A 1645-nucleotide genomic window follows, 5' to 3' on the forward strand; every position below is an offset into this window, starting at 1 on the left:
CCGGCTGCGCCTCGCCGGGGGCCTCTTCCCGCGCCCCGCCGGTCGGGGCCGCCGGGGTCAGCGCGGGCTCCAGGCTCCGGCCGCCCCCGGCCGCTGCCGCCAGAGCCGCCGCCGCCACCGCCGCCGGAGCCGGAGCTCGGTCCTCCCTGCTGGTCTCTGGGAGTCGCTGCGCCGTAGCCGCGGCGGCGGGCTCCATTGCAGTGGGGCTTCGCGCTTCCCCCCCAGCTCCGGAGGCAGCGGGAGGAGAGGGAGGCGGTGAGGCGAAGGTGGGAGACGGCGGCGGCGGCAGCGCGGGGAGAAGGGAGAAGCCAATGGCGTTCGGCGTGGCCGTTCCAGGGGATTATGTGGCAATTCGGAGCATTCCGTCGGTGTCTCGGTGTTCCATCCCGCGCGCCCGCCCGCCTCGCCGCCACCGCCCCCCCTACACACGCCCTCCCCGCCCGGGTCGCGGACTCGGGAGCACAGGCCCCGCCCGCTCCCCCCCGCCCCCCCCCGCCCCACCTCGCCGCGGCGAACCAGCCGCGTAGCCGGGCTCATTGAATATTAATCACGCGCCTGGAGCGGGAAGGCGGGAGGCGGGCAGGGCGGGAGATCCACGAGGGCCTCATGAATATGCATCGTTAGCATGACGGCATTCCCGGGAAGAGTGGAGAGAGCTGGAGGATGGAGGGGAGGCGGGGCTTCAGGGTAAACAAACGTGACGCGTGCGTACGAGGGCGGGGCGGGGCGGGGGGGGGGGCAGTTTCCCGGGAGGTTCCTGCGCAGGCCTTGGGAGAGGGGCCGGCTGAGAGAGAGGCGCCGGCTGAGAAGAGAGAGGCGCCGGCTGAGAAGAGGGAAGCGCGCGGTGCACGCTGGGAGTTGCAGTTCTATTGCGGGACAAACATGCTCGAGGAAAACATGGCGAACCACAAGCCCCAGAGTTCCTTTCTTTATGCCCCTCCTTGCAGCCAGCCGCTGACTATGGGCAGTGGGTATTGTGCCCTCTGCTGTTAAACTCAGTACCTGGGAATGTTCTTGTTCTTTAACTTGTGCCCAACCCGCCCATTCCCGTTCCCCACAAGACTTTCGTTTTCCCTGATTTAAATTGAGGGCTTTGAGGAACTCTACACGGTATGAAGGTCCCCGTTCCTTGGTTCTCACTTCCACCCACTGTATGAGATGCAAAAACGCACCCAGAGCACCACGGGATAACTGGCCGTGAAAGTGGCCAACCTCAATTTTCCCCGCTTTTTCCAGGCCAGGGAAGACAGCATCTGGAAGTTCTAACTTGGACAGTTGTTGAAAGCGCTTTTTGTTAAATCGTACAACCCCGAGCCGATCCTCCCGCAACTATATGTGAGAAGGAAAAAGGCAAAGTGTTGGCGTCTTTTTTCCCATTGACCTTAAAGTTTGAAGTAACTTAATAACAACGGAAGCGGTGGAAAGTAGAAGAAATAATGGACTGAAGACGTGGTGGGATATGAAATTGGCTCGTCCTGTGTATTCTCTCTTATGTGTTACCTTGTTTTTTCTTTAAACATTAAGGAGAAAAAAATGGTTTTTGCTGCTACAATGTTTAGTTGTGGTCTGAAAAGTTGCACTCATCAGTTAAAACAATACTGTAGGCTACACTAGAATAGCTTGCTATTTAAAAGAATTTAGTAAA

General features: G+C 59.7%; 1 protein-coding gene across 1 annotated transcript in view; it reads right to left on the reverse strand.

Annotated features, from left to right (window-relative positions):
* Nucleotides 1-196, reverse strand: part of PHLPP1 (PH domain and leucine rich repeat protein phosphatase 1) — a 214966-nt gene extending 214770 nt beyond the window's left edge. Inside the window, exon 1 of the mRNA XM_044921274.1 lies at nt 3-196. Within this exon, the coding sequence (XP_044777209.1) occupies nt 3-196 (194 nt within the window). The remainder of the gene's footprint in view (nt 1-2) is intronic.
* Nucleotides 197-1645: the final 1449 nt, after the last annotated feature.

This window comes from Neomonachus schauinslandi, chromosome 14, assembly GCF_002201575.2.
Source record: "Neomonachus schauinslandi chromosome 14, ASM220157v2, whole genome shotgun sequence".
Classification (NCBI taxonomy): domain Eukaryota; kingdom Metazoa; phylum Chordata; class Mammalia; order Carnivora; family Phocidae; genus Neomonachus; species Neomonachus schauinslandi.